Source organism: Penaeus monodon, chromosome 15, assembly GCF_015228065.2.
Source record: "Penaeus monodon isolate SGIC_2016 chromosome 15, NSTDA_Pmon_1, whole genome shotgun sequence".
Lineage (NCBI taxonomy): Eukaryota > Metazoa > Arthropoda > Malacostraca > Decapoda > Penaeidae > Penaeus > Penaeus monodon.
The window spans coordinates 1,883,393-1,883,642 of record NC_051400.1 but is presented as its reverse complement, the minus strand read 5'-3'; the positions used below and the strand labels follow the sequence as shown (position 1 = coordinate 1,883,642).

At 49.2% G+C, this 250-nt stretch overlaps 1 protein-coding gene across 1 annotated transcript in view; it reads right to left on the bottom strand.

Moving 5' to 3' along the window:
• The window catches only part of LOC119581628 (MAP/microtubule affinity-regulating kinase 3-like), a gene marked incomplete in the record, with an annotated part of 89,364 nt that overhangs the window by 59,285 nt on the left and 29,829 nt on the right, over nucleotides 1–250 (bottom strand). The window contains 1 exon segment of the mRNA XM_037929749.1: nucleotides 123–176. Within this exon segment, the coding sequence (XP_037785677.1) occupies nucleotides 123–176 (54 nt within the window).

Sequence of the window (250 nt, the reverse complement as noted above, 5' to 3'; positions counted from 1 at the left end):
AAACCTCTCTCCACCAATCCCCCCCCCTGCCCCCACACACAGCCTCCAGGCAGGGCGAAAAAAGAACAAGATGGTTAAACGTGTCACTATGATGTTAGTGATTAGGGACCAAAACTGCTCACCCTAGCTCGGTGTCCCTTCTCGGCAGACTTGCTGGAAGCCTTGCTCTCACTCACCTGGAAAATAGATGTAAGGACAACACGGATTAAGTGCATGTTCGTGAGGCGTCACTTTCAAATAATAATAACTG